The 19284-nt window shown below is 44.2% G+C and overlaps 1 protein-coding gene across 2 annotated transcripts in view; it reads right to left on the bottom strand.

Annotated features, from left to right (window-relative positions):
* Window positions 1–19284, bottom strand: part of LOC128423644 (guanine nucleotide-binding protein subunit alpha-14-like) — a 37396-nt gene that overhangs the window by 6542 nt on the left and 11570 nt on the right. For both annotated transcript variants that reach the window (XM_053409061.1, XM_053409060.1), the window contains exon 2: window positions 9287–9471. In XM_053409061.1, coding sequence (XP_053265036.1) covers window positions 9287–9471 — 185 coding nt within the window. The remainder of the gene's footprint in view (window positions 1–9286; window positions 9472–19284) is intronic.

The following is a 19284-nucleotide window of genomic DNA, read 5'->3' as shown; positions in this document are numbered from 1 at the left end:
TTTGACCTAGAACCACTTGGGGAAGGGGGGGGTTGTTGTGAGGGTGAAACAAAAATACCCTGCACACTGTATATGACTGAATCAATGGGAAGCAATGAACTCTTCTGTTGTTTCTGTGATGCATAAATAACATTACTGTTCCTACCTCATTATTTGGATGTTTTATTTATTTATTTTTAAACACTTCTGAATTAGGTTACATACAGATGTACATAGCTTGATGGGAAGGTGTGCTGGGGAACTGCGCTCACTTTTGGTCAGGGGAAGATGAGCTCACCTTGCAGCAGGGGGAAAAATACACTGGTCCTTGTACGTAGGTATATCAGTATGTACGCACTCTATAACTGTGCAAGCTTAGAAAATGGACAGCAATGACAGGTAAATAATTCTGCAGTGGGACAATGGTCTGGACAATGCTTTTTTGTATTTAATTTTGGCCACTGTGACACAGGGATGAAAGTAGGCTTTATATCACCTGGGTCAAAAATCCAGTTTGGCACCCCCATGCGCATTTGTGTACACACACACACACACACATACACACACACACACACTGGGAGCCTCAATGGCACCTGGGGCAGAAAACCCAACTAGCCCTGCCCCTCCATAGCTATGGCTCTGCTGTAACATACCAGGAAACTCTATCAACTACTTCAATCCTAACATAAAAAGAAAGTTACAGATAGGTAGCCATGTTGGTCTGCCATAGTCAAAACAAAAAATTTTTTTCCTTCCAGTAGCACCTTAAAGACCAACTAAGTTAGTTCTTGGTATGAGCTTTCGTGTGCATGCACACTTCTTCAGATACACTGAAGAATCTGAAGAAGGAATTTAAGATAGGTACAGGTATGTGTATCTGAAGAAGTGTGCATGCACACGAAAGCTCATACCAAGAACTAACTTAGTTGGTCTTTAAGGTGCTACTGGAAGGAAAAAAAAATTTTGTTATAAAAAGAAAGATCAGTCTTGCTGGATTATGTTTCCAACTGAAAGGTCTTTCACATGGTCAGTGGTGGAGCTTCAAGCTCAGGCAGGGGCGTGGCTGGCGCACGTTACGGGGGCATGGGCATCAGCCGCGATGGCACCCCACCAGGATGTCATTTAGTTCTTTTTATTGCAGCACTGCAGAAAAATACCATAGAGGCTTCCTCCCAAGCCAAATGCTAGAAAGTATTTTATGCTGAATCATCGACAATGTGCCTTCTCTTTAGTAGCAATATTCTGTGCACAAACATAGTTGACTATCAGTTTCCAAACATTCTGAATCTTGAACAGCACATTAGATGTTTGCTTTTACAAATATTTGATTTATTTCTGCTACCACAAGCCAAGAACAGCACACACAGAATCCCTAGTGAAAGATTGATGCTTCTGTTTCAGAAATAATGGTCTGGTTTGGACCATCATTCCAGGCTTCATTAAATCATGGCCTTCCTTCACCCCTACCCTGCTCCTGCCATGTGCAAAGTTTAGAACAAAGATCCTGCTCTTCTTTACATTGCATTACCATCCTCTAACACAGGGGTGTCGAACTCAAATTCATTGGGGGCCGCATCAGCAGTTTGGTCACCCTCAAAGGGCCGGTTGTATCTGTAGGACTATGTAAAGGACATGTAAAGTGGAGGTTTCCTGTGTAGAACGGCCGGTGCCGCTAGAGGGCAGACGTTCTCTGGCTTGTAGGCTGCCGCGCATGCGCTGAAGAGGCGGCTTTCTTGTGTCAAAAAAAAAAAGCGAGAATAAAAGGTGAAGGCTGGCGGCCGGCGGCAGCTACACGGGCCACATGACGAGGTCTGGCAGGCCGGATTCGGCCCACGGGCCTTGTGTTTGACACCCGTGCTCTAACAACTTCCATCTGCACCATTATCTTGTAGGGAACTGAATGCCATTGTTGCTATTCTCTCTCCACATGTTGCACTAACCATTTTGGCAACATATAGCTCTGGAAACTGCAGAACAAAAAATCTCATTGGGTTGCCTTAAAAAAGCCCTGGGTGAAGCTTCCAGACTGCAGGGGTCAGCAAGGTTTACCGGCCACGGGCCAGATCACTCCCACGGAGATCGTCCATGGGCCAGACTGGCCCAGTGCGATGCCGGAAATCATTTCTGCGCATGCCCAGACATCGAAAATCACGCCTGCACAGATTCAATCCGGCCGCCGTGGCAGTATATGTCCTGGGGTAAAATTGTAAAAAAAGCTCAACAACTTTGGGGTTAAAGTTCACTTCATCAAATCTGGCCCTCTTTGAAAAAAGTTTGGGCACCCCTGCTTGGGACCTAAAATGACTAGAAAATTATCACTGAAAGGTTTTTTGAAGGGCTGCTGCAAGCATTAGTATACATGTGAATTGGCTTGAATGCTAAAATATTTATGCTAACATATTTATATCATCATCAATGCCTCCATACCTCAACCTTGCATCCATAATATTGGGATAATATTATTGACTTATTTCTCACATCCCTTTACTGTTGCTTTTGTTATGCTTGAATAAAAATATTGTGAGAGATGTACTAATTATTAATAGACGTGCTGATTTTTCTAAAGTTTGAATCAATATTTTATTTTAGTATTTAGAGAAACAGAAGCCCCTATCTAACCATCCTTTGCAATCTCCCTCTCCTTTCACCGAGTGCTGATCTAAACAAGGGAGTTTCCTCCAATTGCCAGCCAGCCTGCAAGTAAAGAGCTGTGCTCACACAAAAGTTGCAAAGGTTCCAACTACACTGGGAGCATGCAATTTATATTTTAACAGCTCTACAACTGTGGCTCTCATTACACTGGCCCCCCTTTCTGTGCAAAAGCTTTAGGGTTTCAATGTATTTTAAGACCATACAGAAAGTCAACAACAAAAAGTTGGAGATTATAGCCTAATGCAGGCATAGGGAAACTTGGCCCTCCAGATGTTTTGAGACTACAGTTCCCATCATCCCTGACCACTGGTCCTGTTAGCTAGGGATGATGGGAGTTGTAGTCTCAAAACATCTGGAGGGCCGAGTTTGCCTATGCCTGATCTAATGACACATTAGAAACTGAGGCTAAAACATGATCCCATTGATTAACTAAGATGGGGCTTATTAATTATTTATTCCATTCACTTCTAAAAGTCTGTATGTCAAATTGATTAATAGATACTAGATATCTATATAAAGTAAATGCCTCAAAGGATTCAGTCAAGCGTTCAGGTATCTTCGTTGTCTTGGATGCTTTAAAAGCTTCAGGCCCAAATGCAGATGTTAGCAAATGATGTAATTGTAAAAACTGCCACTGTGTCATTCCCTCTAAGCGATACTTTTATTTTAAAGCAGCATATATATATAAAAACAACCATTGTTCTCATCTATTAATTTATCTATAGCTAACATACCTGCATCCATCCAATTTTTCTATACTACCATTTCCCACCCAATTTTTAAAGTTGGATTTCCCCATAGGGTCAATTTATTGTGAGAAAATTGATCACGTTTATTTTTACTAGCCATCATGTTCCATATATTTCATAGAATCATAGAATCATAGAATCATAGAGTTGGAAGAGACCACAAGGGCCATCGAGTCCAACCCCCTGCCAAGCAGGAAACACCATCAGAGCACTCCTGACATATGGTTGTCAAGCCTCTGCTTAAAGACCTCCAAAGAAGGAGACTCCACCACACTCCTTGGCAGCAAATTCCACTGTCGAACAGCTCTTACTGTCAGGAAGTTCTTCCTAATGTTTAGGTGGAATCTTCTTTCTTGTAGTTTGGATCCATTGCTCCGTGTCCGCTTCTCTGGAGCAGCAGAAAACAACCTTTCTCCCTCCTCTATGTGACATCCTTTTATATATTTGAACATGGCTATCATATCACCCCTTAACCTCCTCTTCTCCAGGCTAAACATGCCCAGCTCCCTTAGCCGTTCCTCATAAGGCATCGTTTCCAGGCCTTTGACCATTTTGGTTGCCCTCCTCTGGACACGTTCCAGTTTGTCAATGTCCTTCTTGAACTGTGGTGCCCAGAACTGGACACAGTACTCCAGGTGAGGTCTGACCAGAGCAGAATACAGTGGCACTATTACTTCCCTTGATCTAGATGCTATACTCCTATTGATGCAGCCCAGAATTGCATTGGCTTTTTTAGCTGCCGCGTCACACTGTTGGCTCATGTCAAGGTTGTGGTCAACCAAGACTCCTAGATCCTTTTCACATGTAGTGCTCTCAAGCCAGGTGTCACCCATCTTGTATTTGTGCCTCTCATTTTTTTTGCCCAAGTGCAATACTTTACATTTCTCCCTGTTAAAATTCATCTTGTTTGTTTTGGCCCAGTTCTCTAATCTGTCAAGGTCGTTTTGAAGTGTGATCCTGTCCTCTGGGGTGTTAGCCACCCCTCCCAGTTTGGTGTCATCTGCAAATTTCCTGACTCATCAAAATCCTGGAGAGGCTGTGATGGTAGTGTCCCAAAATCCACCTTTTCTGGACATCAATCATACAAGAAATATGCAAGATAACTAAACAGGTATTAGAATTCACCCAGAACTGCTGCTTTTGAACATGATAATGCCCACTCACATTATAAAGAGCTTATAACCCACCCACTTGCAGCAGCCAGAAGCATCATAGCCAGACACTGGAGAGACCTGTCAGGAGTGGACCAGTGGTACCACATCATATGGGAAACAACCTTACTGGAAAAGCTAACCAACAGACTGAAACTAACACATTGACAAATAGAAGAGGACACCTTCGTCCCAGTATGGCTCCCCTTTATCACGTACACAGCCCAACAAGACAACAACAAGAATCCACCGACAGCATACAAATCAATATGGCTAACTTGACCCAACAATCACCCCCCTCACAAATGCGAACAAACCTCACTGCAGCCAAACACAGACAACCAACCACATCCTGGGGCCCCCAATCCCTCTCAATACCAAGGAAATATATTAAGCGAATAGAAAGAGAACCTACCCGGTTGATGCTGACACAAAACCCCACATGTACACTATGGAAAAGAATATAACGTATTTTTCGCTCTATAGGACGCACTTTCCCCCCTCCAAAAATGAAGGGGAAATGTGTGTGCGTCCTATGGAGCGAATGCAGGTTCCTTGGCTTCAGCGATAGCAACACAAAGCCTCCGAAGCGCAGAGGGAGCGCTCCCACCGCGCTCCGGAGGCTTCGTGTTGCTTTCGCTGAAGCCTGGAGAGCGAGAGGGGTCGGATAGCTGCCTGAAGCCTTTGGAGCGCAGCGGGAACTCACACTGTGCTCTGAAGGCTTCAGGTTCCTTTTGATGAAGCCGGGAGAGCAAGACTCTCCTGGCTTCAGCAGAATGAGAGCTGTGCAGCGCCCCTTCAAGCCAAGCGGGAGGAGAAATGGAAGGGGCTCCGTTTCTCCTAACACTTCGCTGAAGGGTCGCTGAGCAGAGAGGGGGAGAATTTTTATTTTCCTGTTCCCCCCCTCCTATGGTCCAGTGCGTCCTATAGAGCGAAAAATACGGTAAGTTTCCCCACCCCACCCCCTTCTCTTCTTCCCCAACCTTATACTGTATACAACACTAATGTCTCATATCAAATATAACCGATCTGTAGAAAAGACTCCATGACATGAAAAAAGAGACAATGCATGTACTTTTGTAAGCCAAGAAAACCTTCATAAAATTATTTAATACTGGGACTCATTGCCCTATCCTTCATTTTAAACGATTGGCCAAGATCTTGCCTGCTTTTTCACCGTTTTCCCAATATTTCTGCTTTGTACATGCAAGCATGAATTTTGTTTGCTATGATAAAAGTATTATTTAATTCATATTTCTTTTTTTGTACAAAAACTTAAACAAATGTGAAGATGTCTCCACTTTACTCTTTTCCTTAAAAAAGAACATGCAGGGCTCCTTCCTTTTGTACATGCTTAAGTCCCTAAGTAACCCACTCTTCCATTCTAATAAATAGGGATACATGAGGGTGCTGGTCTAATTGTCTTGAAACGTTCTGGCAGAACATTCTCCACTTAAGATTCTAGTTTCTCAAAGAAAACAATCTAAAACCAGATGCACCTAGTATTTATTCATTATCAAAGAAGTCTTAGCAGTCCCTTTTTCCAAAATCAGTTGTTTAATTTGTTTTTAGTTTGTATCAAGTGAACATTGGAAGAAGTCACTCCACTTTTATTATTTAGCCATACAATCAGTGCCAGATTCACGTATAAGCTAAATAAGCTATAGCTTAGGGCCCCACTCCCTTGGGAGCCCCCAAAAAATTTAAAGGGGAAAAAACCTGGATGTACATTTCCAAAATATAAGATAAGTTCAAAAATTACTTTGATAAAATACATATTTTGTTATGTGCAAATGGCTTTAGATACCTATTAGGTCCATAAATTACCATATAGCATATATTCAACACAAAAAACAGCAACAATTTGTTGTTGACAAAGGGCAGCTGGACATATAAAGGGCCCCATTACCTTCAGTAGCTTAGGGCCTCATCAAACCTAAATCCGGCCCTGCATACAGTTGATTGAATTCAATGTGAACCACACCAATATGTTTGGAAGCTATTTATGGTGGGATTTGTCAAAATAAAAATATCCAAAGCCCCTTTACTTGTTCTAGTTTGACAATTACCAGTATATTTGAGTGGTTTTCAAAGTGAAACCACCCAATGGCAAATTATTATTTATTTCCTTAACCAACTTCTTAGTTCCAGTGCCTGACTATCGTACAGCACTCACTGACTTCTTTTTATAAAAACAATAACCAAGCACACAAGACACAAGTCATATTCCTAGATGGGCCTTTAATGTGATTTAATTGCATTCACCCTTTGCTTGAGAGCCACATTGCATTTTCAACAGGCACAAGGTGTGATGCCTCTTAGCGGATAAACACAGGTAGCACTTCACGTTTGCATGCAAAAAGGTCTCAAGAAAGACCTCATAAATTCTGGCATATAATTCTGATTTGTAGGGCAAATGCAAACCACCATTTGCTCAAAAACAGGAGGGAAGGGAGACAATCATGGCATGGATTGGAGGGAAGGCGGGGGAAGGTGAAAAAAAGAACCTGCTCATCTCACAGCAAGTTTAAGATCAGAAGCGAAATGGCTGTGACAGAAAGAGATAAATGGGAAAGGAATGTTCCTGGTCCTGCTACAATAACCACATGGCCCCAGACACACTACTGTACCCCTGAGGGAATGAGCCCCTGCCCTCCCCACCCCCCACCCCCAAATTCTCACCTCTGCCTTAAATCCTAGTCTGCTGATTTGCATACCTATATCTAAATCAGCTTAACTTGAGAATCCATCTTAACTTTACGTTCCAACCATACCACTTTGTAAGTAACAATCACAGATATGTATTTGCCATTGATTTTGGCAAAAATATTATGTTTCAGTACAAAGATGCAGAATTTGGAATTGTGTGGGGAGGGACATGCAATTACGCTGTTGAATAAATAACTGGTGTCATTTCATTTGTTGCAATTTGAGCCCACTTTAACTGAAATGCTTTTCTGGATGTTTTAATATTTATTGTGAAATTATCCACCATCTGGAAAGGGTTGTGGAATTCTGGAATGTGTCTTACAGGGAGCATTACTGCCACCACAGCAATTTTCCTTCACTTTCTATTATTTGTTCAGATTGATCAACATTTTCCCTGTGCTTTGTATTATCAGATGTATTCTGGTAAATTTCTATGTTTCAACAACATAGAATTGTAGAGTTCATCAAGTCCAACCCCCTTAAATTAAAGGAATCTCAGCTAAAGCATCTATGACAGATGGCCATCCAACCTCTGTTTAAAAACCTTCGAGGAAGGAGAGTCCACAAACCCCAGAGGGTTGTTCCAATGTCAAACAACTCTTACTGTCAACCTAATGCAGATTAGGTTACAATTGTGTAGTCACTTACCTGGGATAAATCCCACTAAACTGTAATAAATGAATTACATATCCCTAAATATGCTACAAGTAAAAATATGAAATTATGAGAGCCATAAAAACAAAACAAAAAACAAAAAAGAGTTACTCTGTTCTCAGCATCCTTGGACTTCACAAGCTAGTTCAAGCTTCTTAGTCACAATGCAGAACCCACACTATCATTCAACGACACCTTACAGATGCCAGACAATTTGTTTCATGATTTCAAACTCTCATGTGATAAGATTGGCAGAGAGGCGACTCTTGATAGTTCTATCACCCTTGGAAGCTTGGAGTGGTGGCCTGGGAAAGGGCATTCTCTCTGGCCACCCCGAGTCTGTGGAATTCCATCTTCAAAGAGGAGGATGTGGCACAGGGTTGCCATATTTCAAAAAGCAAAAAAGACGACATATTTGTAGGCGAGTTGAGGTGGGGGGGAAGAGAAAGAGAAAGAGTAATAGTGGGCACTGCCATGTTCAGTCTCCTCTGCACTTTGTCGCCTCCACCAGTATTGCTGCCAGCGCTGCGTGCCTGTTTCCCCGGCTCAGGCTGGCAGTGGCTGCGGTATGTGGCGATGGCTCAGCACTCCCACCCACCAGCCTAGTCAGCACCGGGCGGTGCTTGCCACACACATGAGCCTGGGAGCTCCCCACATGTCAATGGGCAGCCACCGCTGGAAGAGCCGCCCACACCCCGGAGGATGCGGGGTGGGCACCAGCTACGGACCGCACCACTCGGGGCAGCCAAGAGTGGCACACACACCCTTCTGCCTGCCCTGCCCTTCTAGGCTCTGGCCCTCGCCCGCCTGTGTGCCCAGCTTCCTGCGTTGGTGGCCTGGGCTGGGAGGAGCTCTGCACGCGGCAGCCACTGCCACCCCAAGCCTACCCTGCCTGATGGCTCTCCTCCAATGGCTTTCCTCCTTCCAATGGCTGCTCTGCACGCTCTCCTGCAGCCAAAGCTCCACACAATGCTTCTGCTTCCAGGGCACAGGAAGTGCCGCATTCCACCCCTCAACAACCCACCCCCTAAAACCCCCTGGACATTTCCTGAAAAAGGTAAAAAAAATCTGCCCAGATGGCCATATTGACCCCCCCAAAAGAGGACATGTCCAGGAAAACCTGGACATGTGGCAACTTAATTGTATTGCTTTTTTGTCATACGCCAAAGACACACTTCTTTCCTGAAGTCACATGTATATTTGCATTGTGTTAGTGGGCACAAAGACTATGGAAAAGACTGGGGAGAGAAGAGATGGCATATACTAGATTCTCTGGCCAAGGTTTAAAACTAAGAGCATAAGAGGTGGGAAAGTACATTCAATGAACTGTTATTTTGGGAATTTCAACTGCTGTATTTTCTGTGTTATTGACACCAATGAAGAGTTTTGTACCTTATTATGCTCAGATGAGTATGGAATTTGTAAAGTATCCATAGCTCTGATCATAGTTTGCATAGCGGAAAATATGTTTTGATAAATCAATTTTATGAAGCCTTTCCGGTCTTCTTCCGTATAGCCTGATCCGTGAATAATCCTCATCTGCTTAATAAATGTACTCTTCCCGCTTTCTCCTGTACCTGCAAGAAAGCACAAGAAGAAAGCGTATCTTTCAAATTAAACACAACAAAGCACAGAGAGCACCAGCTTCACAGCAGCAGAAAAGAAGAATCAACAAATTCTCTTGATCTATCAAAATCAAGTTATGCACACAATGGTCTGTGTAAGCGTGATATTTGTAAATAAATTAAGCGAGCCCTAAAAGTAGTTCATAAAACACCCATATAGACAATATTAAACAAAATAATAAAATATGAATATGCATATATGTCACCATAAACCTTGATTAAACACAATACCAATAATATTTCCTGACTGACACCCAAAAGCCTGGCGAAACAAGCATGTTTTTAAAAGCCTTCTAAACATTCCTATGCCCTGCTGGCTGTGCATCTTGAGGAAGAAGATTCCTTAGGAAAGGCCCATTTAGAGAAAGCTCCAGTTACAGAGAAGGCTCCTAAGTGTGCTGCTGCTCCCCTCACAGACATGTCTCCTACATAAGAGAAAGGGAGGTGGTTTTTGCCAGTACCCCCTCCTGCTGCAGCCCCTCCCCAAAAAAAATCTGTCCAAGAGGATTAGCAGACCCTCTCCAACAGTATGGAATATGACATAGAGTGCTGGAAATGGAAATGAAAATCCCTGCAGATTCAATGAAGATCCCTCCCCAATGAGAAACCAAACTTCAGGCAGCTTTTTTTTTTTAGTCGTTTAGTCGTGTCCGCCTCTTTGTGACCTCCTGGACCAGAGCACGCCAGGCACTCCTGTCTTCCACTGCCTCCCGCAGTTTGGTCAAACTCATGCTGGTAGCTTCGAGAACACTGTCCAACCATCTCGTCCTCTGTCGTCCCCTTCTCTTTGTGCCCTCCATCTTTCCCAACATCAGGGTCTTTTCCAGGAGTCTTCTCTTCTCCTGAGATGGCCAAAGTGTTGGAGCCTCAGCTTCAGGATCTGTCCTTCCAGTGAGCACTCAGGGCTGATTTCCTTAAGAATGGAGAGGTTTGATCTTCTTGCAGTTCATGGGACTCTCAAGAGTCTCCTCCAGCACCATAATTCAAAAGCATCAATTCTTCGGCAGCTTTACTAATACATTATTATGCCCATACACACCAAAGAGCGGTAGTACACAGTGTTAATGCCTAATTTACTTGGATCGGCATGAGTGCAATCATATGCATTGCTTCCTTGGATCAAGCTCCGCTGAATCCAGCTGTGCTTACTTCTGACCGCATCATTTCAACTTGCAAGACACTAGTTTAACTTAACAGATCTTCAGCCAGCTGAAATGTTAAGCTCTTATTTAGAAATGCAAATATTCTTCCCAAAGAAGTACCGCTATTTAAAGCTAGTATAAAGTAGGAACCTCCTCAAAGAAAGGAAGGTAGTATTCAACCTCTGCTTTGTTATTATTTTCTGATTTATTCTATGCTAATCTGTCAAAAACCAAACTTGAAGGCCTTAATATCACCTCATTCACTTGCCAATGCATAAAAAGCTTGCCAATTACCTTGGTGTTCCAGCAGCTGATGTCATCATTCCTGCCCTGAAAAACAACATGAAGTGGTGGTCCCACTCTCTAAGAGCCCCCTTGTTCTGAAGTGGAGGGTGGACGCAGTGGCGGAGTAAGCCGATCAGGTGCCTGGGGCAGTGCGTGTGCCGTGCACCCAGGGGCGGGGGCAGCTGCCTGTGGGGGCGGGGTGAACCGGGGCAGGACGCTCCGCAGGGCCTCTGAGGAGTCTGCCTGCCTTCTCCCACTCAGCCGCCCTACAGCTGAGGCTGAGGTTGAGGCAGTGGGCAGACCGTTTGGGCAGTGCAAAGCCTGCGGGCGCCCAAGGACTCTCAGGAGAGTTGTGTGGCTTGGGCGCACTGCAGGCCCCGTGGTGAGTGCCACCCTGATTTTGTCATCCCCCCCCCCCAGTGGTGACACTCAGGGCAACCCACCCCCATCGCAACCCCCTTCCTCCACCCCTGGGTGGACCTAAGGTAGAAGCCATTTCAGCAGCCCCCTGCCCCACGGCAGCTATGGAACACTCTCCCTAGAGAAGCTTATCTTCTAGCACCAGCATCCTACCAGTTTTTAATGATACTTTTTAAACATCATTTACAGTGGTACATTGGGATGCAAACAGGATCCGTTCCGGAGCCCCGTTCGCATCCTGAATAGAACGTAAGACGCAACTGCTCGTCTGCGCATGTCGCGATTTGCTGCTTCTGCACATGCGCGTGACGTCATTTTGACCGTCTGTGCATGCACGAGCAGCGAAACCCGGAAGTAATGCACTCTGTTACTTCCGGGTTGCCACGGAGTGCAACCTGAAAACACTTATCCTGAAGCGTATTTATCCCGATGTATGACTGTACTTATATTAATTATCTCAGTCGCTGTGGTTATGATTCTTGTGTTTTGCCCCATGGTTTTTATTGATTTTGGCACTGTTCTGTAATTGTTATACTTGACTGATTTGTTTGATTATGTTTTATAACTGTTTTTATTTCTTTGAACTGCATGTCACCCCAAAAGACTCTATTATGGGGTGACTCAGAAGTACAATAAATAAATAAAACCATTATACCACTTCATTGCCTTAAGGCAAGGGGGAAGAGTCATAGCTCAATGGTAGAACACTGCTCTGGAGTAAGACTAGCCCAGGTTCATTCTCTGGAATCTTCAGGCGGGGCTGGAAAAGACATTTGCCTGGGATTCTGCAGCACCACCACCAGTCAGTGCAGACAGAGCTGACCTGGGTGGACCAAGGATCTCACTTGGGACAAGGCAACTTCATGGAACCATAATGCACCAATCCATCTTTTATTCAATCAACAAAGCTCCCAAAATTCCTATAATTCTCATTGTAGTTCTCATTATTATAATAATGACATTTTTTAGTATAATACCTATGGTTCTACAAACAGTAGACTTTGTCCTTTCCACAAGAGTCTTCTAAGAAAGCAGATGACCAGTTGAGGGCAGAAAAAATTATAAACCACAGAATAGATGTTCAAGAGTAAAGCAGCCAGAGGACACCAGTGTTTCATCTGCCCCCAATTAATTGGAATTGTGTCTGTCAAGGAACCAGAAATGGGTACAGGTAGAAAGTGCCCACACAAGACCATCAGCTCATGCTCATGCCTCACACGGAACAAGAAAAGGTGGGCAACCCATTTTTAAAAAGTAACGTTGATGGCGTGGCAGAATTGGAACTCAGGACTGGCTCCTAGGCCTTCACCACTGATGTCTCTGCTAGATCACCCCTCCTTTAAACATGCAGCTCCACCCTTACATCTAAATAATTAATTTAACTGATTTTATATGTACTGCTTTTCGTATTTTTACTGTTGCTACAATAACTGCTTTTGTTTCTGATGTTTTTAATCTGTTTTATATTTGTTTTTTTTGGTTCTCTTTTGTATCTTGAAAATCTAAATTAATAACATTTATTTTAAAAAGAAAGAAGAAGAAGAACCAAAAATACCCTCTCTCACTCTGGCAGTCATGTTATTGCATAAATTTTTGAAGGAAAAATAAAAGACGCTTCTCAGTATCACTATTGACATATTAATCAAACTATTTAGCATTTCCCACATACCACCACTAGAGGTCATAAAATACCTTAATGCAGAAGTAAAAAGGTAAAAAGGACCCCGGCCCTGACCATTAAGTCCAGTCGTGAACTACTCTGGGGTTGCGGCGCTCATCTCGCTTTACCGGCCGAGGGAGCCAAGAAATACTGAAAAGTAAAAGATTCATATATGCCATAGCTGTCAACTCTCAGATTTGAAAATAAGGGATCAGAAGCCTCACCTGTCCCGGGGACAGTCTACGGGATATCTTACAATCTGGGATAGCAGCGGGAAGCAGTGGGAAACAGCGCTGGAATAAGGGAATTTCCAGCCAAAAAAGGGAAGGTTGGCAGCTATGATATATGTTTTATATCTGCAGAAACATGCATCTCTGTGTGGTCTATAAACTGTTTCAAAATTCAATAATAAAGTGAAATGTCATCTAGAAATCTGTTGTTGAACAAACTTTAAAAGATTCACTATACTTAGTTATAGGCTTACCTTACAAAGTGTTTTAAAATATATATAATTTAATTCTCCTCTTTCTCATCTCCCCTTAAGACTGCTTAGCAGGTTTTTCCTTGTTAATCCAGAAATTTGACCAATTCAGCTTCTAACAGGACTTACTGTTCCATTGCTCAGAAGCATCAGAGAGGCTCCTTGAAGCTGAAGGCCAGCACTTGCTGAGGTAGCAAAATGTGTCTGGCAGTAGCATTTTAGACTGGGCTGCAGGTAACATATCTCATTATTTTTGCCCCCTCTCTTGCTCTATATAAAAACTATTGAATACCATGGACAAGACAAAGCTACAACCCTTCTCTGCATCTCACTTTCAAGTGAACAGAATTATGTGAACCACCACCTGCAAACTAAAACAAAACATATCCCAAATTCAAGTTTACCACCTCACAGAGAGCTAGATTTCAGTGATAAGTGATTACAGCCCTGAGCTCATTTTGGCACCTGAACTCATGTGGGAAAAGAACAAAGCTTTTATATATGCTGTGTTCATGTAAATAGTTTTAAGAAAGTGTGTTACTGTGATCTGACCAAAGTGATAAAACTTTGCTAGAGGCAGTCTCATCATTGCACCAACCTGCAGTTATCTTAACAAATATGCCAAGTACAGAGAACTTGCACTTTCCTGGGTGTGCCAATTCTAATAGGAATATAGAACGCTGCCTGATACTATTGGTCCATCTAGCCCAGAATCATCTCTACTGACTTGTCGTGCCTCTCTGGGGTTTCAGATAGAAGTCTTTCCCAGTCCTACATACAGTACTAGGGATTCAACCTGAAACCTTTTGCATGCAGCTGCTGTGCTCTCGCACTGAGCCAAGACAGCTGACCACACTTGGCCCTTCCCAGAACTTTCGCTACAGGTTGCCCTAAAGATGATTACTTACAAAAACAGTTTCCTACTGCAGTTCCTTTAGGCACCAGTACAAATTATCCCTCAATCATTCTGCTTTTCTAATAAAACACACAATCTGAAAGAAAGGCTTTGCTCCCCCATACCGTGACCTCAAGCAGAATTCGCAATCTGCATATGCCAGAGGTTTTCAGCCTTCTTGAGCCCATAGCTTCCTTGACCAACTACATTCTTTCTGGGGTGGGGAAATGCCCTTCGAGCCTCAGAAGCCCAGTTATGTCACCCCTTGCCTGCAGAGCCAGCAGCCCCTCATCCCTTTTCCTTGTGGAGTGTTCCCTCAGGCCACTCTCCCCTTGTGAGCCAACCCCCCACTCCACACTGAGGAGCCTCCAGCCTTAGTAGCCCAATGGAAACTGGCCAAAGGTGAATGTGAGGCCAGCACCTTACTCACCTTGGGAGGCTGCAGTGGAGGCAGCAGGCGCTGCTGGGCCTGCATGGCGGAAAGGCTCCCTTTTGGCACCGGGCACTCAGCTCCCACACAGGCATTGCACACAGCAGGCGCAAGAAAGGCCTGCCTGCCCGGCCTCCCACTAGGGGCCATCCATTCTCACAGCCAGGGCTGGTTTACTGGCTGGGCTCCCTCACCCACTTGCTTGCTTACACCAAGGTTGTCTCTGCTCCTGGCAACCAGCACCCCCTGGCCAGCCCCAGAGACATCATTTGCCTGCAGAGCTTGTAGCCAGGGCCGCTGCAACAAATAGCCGTGCAAGCCTTTGGGAGGCAGAGATGTGAAAGGGCATCAGAGGAGGAGGGAAGAGGGAGAGCCCAGTGCTGCTCACGACACCCCGACCATCATTCAAGGCACCCCAGGGCACCAAAGCACACGGGTTGAATACCACTGGCATATGCAATGTAAATCCTAATAGTGGTGGCTCCATGCAGGCTTTGAAGCCCCACCATTTTCCTCTAGCATCAAGCAGGCAAGATTATCTCAAAAGCAACAATAAAGGCCCTTTGCTTTTCCGTTGATTGGGGTTCATCATCTACAAGGAAGCAAGGTTTACTTTCACTGCACATTTTGATGCAGTACTGTTTTACTGCCTTTTAATGAACAGAAGGGCTGGGTGATATCAGCTTTTCACATCATGGTGTATCGCCAGCCAAACATCACTGTTTGGCGATATACCGTGATGTTGAAAAAACAAGATGCACCGGCCTCTGCCCACAAGACACCAGGTGAAACTACCCCAGCTCTCACTTGAGAGCTGAGGCGGTTTCATCCAGGCTCGCAGGCTGCGACAATGCAGCTAGTTTGCACCGCTCAGTTGGGGGGAGGGGAGGTTCCCCCCCCCCAGCTGAGACAGCCCCAGTGCTCTCACTACTCACACATAAGTGGGCGGAGCATCAGGGCTCCTTTAACTGCTCACTGCAGAGAGCAGCAACCACACACCCCTCAGCTGAGCAGTTTCACAGAGCCCCCACCCTGCCGCCAGCTTGTGGGAGCCAGTGCTGGGCTAGGGGCTCCTTTAACTGCTCGGCTAAGGCAAAGGCAGCTGCACACTTCTCAGCCGAGCAGTTTAAGGATGCAGAGGGAGGAACAAGCTGTATCAGCACCTCAGCGACACAGCTTGTTTCTCCCTCTCCATTGTACAAGGGCAGAGGCGGATGGGGGTTTCACCAGCGATGTGAAACCGCCTCCGCTCCCGAGTCCCGGCTGGAGGAGGGAACTCCTGCATTTAAAGCACATCACTTTCTGTAAAGCGTTCCAGGAACTGTGGCTTGTCCCTTATGGAGCTACAATTCCCAGCATCCTTTACCTTTCTTAGCTTTTTATTACTATTAATTTCTAAGTGAGCCTGATAAGAGTTCACAGCTTCCTCCCTGAGCAGTCTATGTGAAAAAAGTGCACACATTACTCTCTAAGAACTCCTTTCAGAGAGCCAATTAGGAACAGGGAGGTAGGCTCTCCACAGTCTGCCAGGGTTCACATCTGCAGGGCTTCACTGCTACATGGAAGCTGTACAGATGGATTTCCCCCCTCCATCAATGAAAGAAAGGGTTTTAAAAACAAACCACAGGACCTATATTTTTGACTGTACATGTTCTGCAGGAATTGAGAGATTACCTAGCCTAGAACATAAAACCATGCACCATTATTCCACAGTTTCTGGAATGTCACAATGGTGTTAGCATAACCGCATTAGTGCACACCCATTTGGGTATATTCTGCAGCATTAACTTGACACACCATATGTTGATCACTGCTTAGTGAATATCTTTGGGCACATTTAACTACACAACAGAGATAGCAGCTGTGCTTCTGAAGAACCTGAAATGTTGGAATGACTGGGCCCTTGTCTGGAAAGCATATGACAATTTGCAGTTGTTCACACTGTTTATTGCATCTGTACCACACTTCTCAGCTACAAAAGCCATCAAGGTAGTTCACATGCACAACCACTAAAAAAACTAATAAAGGTCATAATATTTGAAACCAACATTTACTGGCTTCCTTCCACGCCCCTGAAAAGAAAAACCCTCATGTAAAAATATTAGTCACAAACAGATAAACGAAATTACATGAAATATAGGTATTCAAAAATACACACACACAGTGAGATAGAGAGAAAGAGAGAGAGATTCTATCAACTGCTATATTCATCCTTAGTGGAGCTGAAAAACCAGTTGCGTTTTTTGTTACCAAGGAAACATGTTATAACTCCCTCTTCATCCCTGAATGGGTTTTTTATATCTCAGAAAAAGCATTGGTTACATTTATTTTTCTGCTTACAAGAACAAAATGGCTATAGTGAGAAAAGTTGTTACAGGTATGGCGATAATATTTACTCTCTTGCAATAGCTAACTTTTGAAAGAAAAAGTATCAGGTGACCTTGATGAGCTGAAACCATTATGAGAGGCTATCAAAACACTCCTTCTTTCAAAGAGTATGTGAGTTAATCCAGATCATCATATAAAGCCCCTTGTTTGAGAACAATATACCACCCAAAATTCTGCATGGAAAACATTCAAACACTTGAATAGGGAGTGCTTTTAAAAAATCATTCTACCCATGTATAAATTGGGCTCACTTAAGGCAAAATCACAATAATTGCACTGGCTGCCAATTAGCTACCAAGGTAAGTTCAAGGTCCTGGTTTTCATGCATAAATCTTATCCTACTTGGGACCAGAATACCTAAAATATCATCTCACCCATATACACTGTGCTCTGCAGGTGAGGGCCTCCTGTAGTTACCATCTTATCAGGAGGTCTGTTTTGTACAATATATGAAACAGGTATTCAGCGTTGTGGCACCCAACCTTTGGAATCCTCCCCATTAAATACAATGGTACCTCGGGTTAAGAACTTAATTCGTTCCGGAACCTGAAACTCTTCTTAACCTGAAGCACCACTTTAGCTAATGGGGCCTCCCACTGCCGCTGCACCGCCGGCGTGCGATTTCTGTCCTCATCCTGAAGCAAAGTTCTTAACCCGAGGTAATATATCTGGTTTAGCGGAGTCTGTAACCTGAAGCGTCTGTAACCTGAAGTGTCTGTAACCCAAGGTATCACTGTATTAGACAGGCACCGTCTCTGCTATCTTTTTGATGCCTGCTGAAGGTCTCCATCTTCCAACAAGCCTTTTAAGAAGAGATTTCCCCCAGAATGCATCTGTATTTGAATTGTTCTTAAGGCATTTCAAGCATGTTTTTAGTGCTTTATCATTTGCTTTTTACAACCCTGGAATCCTTTAGAGGGAAAGACAGGATATATATTTAATTAACAAATATATTAGTTCTGAACTTAAGCAGTTCAGCAGACTCTACTCCCTATGCCACTTTCCAGAACCAGCATCTTAAGGATGCATAAAACATCTACCACAATGTTGCAGGAGATGGCATGAGGGTAGCTGTTGATAGAGCAGCTCTACTTTTGGGGCAATGTAAGGTAAAGGTAAAGGGACCCCTGACCGTTAGATCTAGTCATGGATGACTCTGGGGTTGCGGCGCTCATCTCGCTTTATTGGCCGAGGGAGCTGGAATACAGCTTCCGGGTCATGTGGCCAGCATGACTAAGCCGCTTCTGGCGAACCAGAGCAGCACACGGAAACGCCGTTTACCTTCCCGCTGGAGCGGTACCTATTTATCTACTTGCACTTTAGCAGGAGCAGGGACCGAGCAACGGGAGCTCACCCTGTCATGGGGATTTGAACCGCCAACCTTCTGATCGGCAAGTCCTCGGCTCTGTGGTTTAGACCACAGCACCACCCACTGTGTAGATCCAATCTACACAGTAGATCCAGTGTTTAAGGACCCCTGACCATTAGGTCCAGTCGTGACCGACTCTGGGGCTGCGGCGCTCATCTCACTTTATTGGCCGAGGGAGCCGGCGTACAGCTTCCGGGTCATGTGGCCAGCATGACTAATCCAATCAATTAACAGGTATAGTTGAGTAAAGTACAAATCCCATGAGAATTTGGTGGGGGAAGTCAGAAAACCCTGAGCAGGAGCAAAAGGGAAAAGGCATAACTCACAGAAGTAAAGTGCAGCGGTAAAACTGCTAGCACATTTGCAAAGCTAAGCAGGGTCCAGTATAGTTTTAAATTGGATGGGGGACAGCATGTTGAGATTCCTGCATTGCAGGGGGTTGGACTAGATGACCCTTGGGATCCCTTCCAACCCTACAATTCTATGATTCTATAAAACCTTATGATGTGATTATATGATGGCGACCTGTACTCCTTCATTTGGTTTCCCATATACTTGCTATTTCGACACTAGTTTCTGATTTCTTTCCGCAGGGCCTGTAAGACAGAGTTGTTCCGCCTGGCCTTTGGCTTGGAGCCAATTTGTTGTTTTTTTATAAAATATTTTATTAAGATTTTACAAAAACATAGGTTTAC

Source organism: Podarcis raffonei, chromosome 11, assembly GCF_027172205.1.
Source record: "Podarcis raffonei isolate rPodRaf1 chromosome 11, rPodRaf1.pri, whole genome shotgun sequence".
NCBI lineage: Eukaryota > Metazoa > Chordata > Lepidosauria > Squamata > Lacertidae > Podarcis > Podarcis raffonei.
Note: the sequence above shows the minus strand (reverse complement) of the source record. Positions and strands in the feature narration are given on the sequence as shown.